The sequence below is a fragment of the Echinops telfairi genome, unplaced genomic scaffold (genome assembly GCF_000313985.2).
Source record: "Echinops telfairi isolate 266 unplaced genomic scaffold, ASM31398v2 ScPeMD7_443;HRSCAF=831, whole genome shotgun sequence".
In the NCBI taxonomy this organism is placed as follows: Eukaryota; Metazoa; Chordata; class Mammalia; order Afrosoricida; family Tenrecidae; genus Echinops; species Echinops telfairi.
In genome coordinates, this window is record NW_022104341.1 from 14,001,974 (window position 1) to 14,005,523 (window position 3,550).

Sequence of the window (3,550 nt, forward strand, 5' to 3'; positions counted from 1 at the left end):
TGAAAACCTCTTTTAAAACAAAGTGCAACAGGATAGCATGCAAATGAATTTGATAGAATAAAGGTAGTATATTGGCAGTTTCTTCAGTCTTGTAAATGTTTAAGATTTAGAAGTAGTAATATTAGTTAAAAAATGAAATTACTTATAACTCTAGAAATGAATTGAAATATGTATTCTCTATTTTTCATATATATATATTTAAGTCACCTTGGTAAGAAATTTAAAATAATGGAAAACCAGTTTCATTTTCAGAAAAATTTTATGATGACTCTTATATACTGCTCATAAGTACATATCAAATTGTTACGTGTTCCCATATCCAAAGATCATATCATAACCAAAACCAAATCAACATTATATAAGCATAACTTTTATTTTAAATGTCTCACAAATATTTATCATTTGTAAGCATAACATGTATTATAAGTATTTTAACCACTATTTTCTGAGTAGTTATTCCACATTCTTAAGTAAGTTTATAATTTTTATATTCTATTAGTAATTGAGTAAAAGTGTATTTTAGCCATATGTGGTTTAACTGTTTTTCAATGCACATGTGATGTAATTGTTTTTCTATTACATTTACTTAGGGTCTCCCAGGCCCACCTGGTGAAAAAGGTGAAAACGGGGATGTTGGCCCTATGGTAAGCTTTTATTGTCTAGTGTGCATTTTCACATCTGATGCTTCCCGCCTTTGACACCACCTCCTTGTAACCACGCTCTGTAACCATTGACTTCTCTCCCAGCACCTTGAAAAATGTACTGCATGATATGAAGGACGGAATATAAATCAGCCTGCATAGGGGGTCAAGAAGTAACATAATTTCCCCATAAAACACAGTTAAATAAGCGTTGAGTCTATCCTAATCGATCTCACATTATATTACAATACAGAATATCTTCTCTTTCTCACTGTGAGCTTATGTGACTGTACAGCCACCATTGGTTAGTCTCTTCTGATAAGTTTTTCATTTCTGTATGCCGTGTCATAGAAGTGTATATAATCAAGCCCCATGCATTCATTATTTCTTAGTGTTTAAATTCATATTTTGATGTGGAGCAGGTATATAATGGTAGTATTTACCCAGTGTTTAGAAAAATAGTACGTTTAATAGTTACAAACTCTTAAAATCAATTGTATTTTGAAGCACTTTCTTGATTTAATGAGGATTTCTCTCTTGATTAGAATGCCGTAACATCTCTGACCTACAATTATTTGTATTTATTGATTTGACTTTCTGCTGTAATGGCAATACTAATAATTCACTGAAAATTAAAATGCATATATGTGTTTATTAAGCACTAGCTTAGATGAGGAAATAATTAGCCAAAGTTGTTGCAATCTCTAATGAAATGTATGAACACATGTCTAATTGCTCCTTTTCTTTCCTCAGAATATTTAGATTTTCTTGCATTTCCATGTTAGATTTAATTCTATTCAAGGATCACATTGACATCTATTAAATTCTTTGAAATGATTGCTATCATCACACTAATACTTAAGTGCAAGGAAATCAAAATAAACATTGCTGATTAAGAATATTGATTCACACATTCAAATAGCAACAGAGAAATGAGCCCCTTTCTTCATGTTATTGATAATGTTCCCCCAAATTATAGATACATTCTCGCTGACCTTGTGATAATAGCAAAGAGTAGAGAAGCTTTTAGAATAAACCGTGACTATTAAAACAGATGTATGCTATTCCCTGATTGTAATTGAATCAGATCCTTAAGGTAGAAGTTCTAGCATTCTGTATTTTATTTCAAATGCCCCTAAGTAATTCTAATGCACAGTCAGAAGAGGATTGCTAAATAGAGTTTCTTCTTTTAGTACCTGGTACATAGAAAATGGAAGTTGACACTGAAAACAAAAGAGTAAATTAAACACAAGACAAAACAAAACAAAAAGTCAAACATTTTTATTGAGCTAATTAAATTTACTTGAGTATCATTTCTTCTTCCAACTTCATGTTATCTTTCTAGTCTAGCATAAAATATTTCTTGTTGTTTTCCTAGTACCTTGTTCTAAAGAGTCATAGCATATGTTTTGGTCTCTTTTCAAATTATAACTCCCTCAGTTCCCTGGAGCTATGTGTAAAGGATCATTTGCTAGCTCAATGTTATCTTCAACAGGAATGACCTAATGTAATGCTAATATGCCTCACAGACTATAATTTTGCAAGCTTAACCTTTTTCTTATTCCTAATCTCAGAATGAAAACGTTATAAAGGCATTGCCATTTGATCTTTATAAAACTTAATATTTATCTTTTACAGGGTCCACCTGGCCCACCAGGTCCAAGAGGGCCCCAAGGACCCAGTGGAGCTGATGTAAGAGCTATGAAACAAATTCCAATTATCTGAAAATTACATAAATCATTTTATTGTTAAATAGCAAGCAGGTCTGTGATAAAATGGAGATCATCAGTTGATCTCAATTGTAAGAGAACTACCCAATACTCATAGCTGTGCTTATTTTTAATTCAAGTACGTAGAACATGACCATCATTTCTTACTTATAAAGACTTGGGCTTTATTTGGAAAAGTTACCATAAATATCAAGTGTACACACCAATCATATTCAATACATAATTATTGATGAGTGAGGAAAATAAACTACATTATAGCTAATAACTCTCTCCAGTTCAACATGTTTGAACTCCTCCTTTACATATAATTGTTTGATAAACGGTTACTGAATTGTTTCATATTTAACCTTTAACTTTGAAAAGGGCATGAGAAAATAGTTTGTTCTTGGGCTGTTTTAGACTATAGATCAATGTGCCAAATATCTTTTTAAGCAGTTCTGCCTTCAACGTTTTCACTGGAAACAATTTGTTCATGCTAAGTACACCTCTTCCAGTGCTAAATGCTTCCTTTCCATGTTGTAAAGATTATTTCTCTCAAACTTAAACATGGGGCCGCTATTCTTTTACAGGATCTCTAAAGGTACTGCCATATTTGTATTACTGTTGCTTAGTATGTAGATCAGCTTTAGTGCCATCCCTCCTTTTCCCCATGAAGAAATCTAACGTCACCTCCTTCTTCCAGCTCTTTGTTGCTATACAGTTTCTATTGACTAGCCGAGCAGGAAAAGGTAAACTAATCTTAGGAAATGAGCTAAAACGAACTTTGGGGTTTCTCCGGAGGAATTTAAAAGAGTGAGCTATGGCTTATGATTATGTTTTGTACAGATGATATAGTTGCTAGCCCAAGTCAAGTTTTGTTATTTACAAAAACTTACAAAATTATCCTCTAAAACTCACGTGACAGTTTCATAGGAAGAGAAACGGAAATCATTTCCTGGTGTGAACTGACCAGTTTTATATTTTAATTCTGAAGTCAATGTGATAAATTATTTGCTAGCTAGTAAATCAGACAATTCATTTTTAATGTATCACTTTCCCATCTGTCAAATGATTTAGAATAGTTTTACATATATTTCTCTCTCTCTCAGACGTATTTTTGAAGGGTCATTTGAATAGCAGATTAACTACTATTTCTTTTGATAAACCACAGGGACCACAAGGACCCACAGGATCTGTTGG

The 3,550-nt window shown here is 32.4% G+C and overlaps 1 protein-coding gene across 1 annotated transcript in view; it reads left to right on the plus strand.

Annotated features, from left to right (window-relative positions):
- Positions 1 to 3,550, plus strand: part of COL11A1 (collagen type XI alpha 1 chain) — a 227,649-nt gene that overhangs the window by 173,438 nt on the left and 50,661 nt on the right. The window contains exons 45-47 of the mRNA XM_004699558.2: positions 591 to 644; positions 2,280 to 2,333; positions 3,522 to 3,545. Coding sequence (XP_004699615.1) covers positions 591 to 644; positions 2,280 to 2,333; positions 3,522 to 3,545 — 132 coding nt within the window. The remainder of the gene's footprint in view (positions 1 to 590; positions 645 to 2,279; positions 2,334 to 3,521; positions 3,546 to 3,550) is intronic.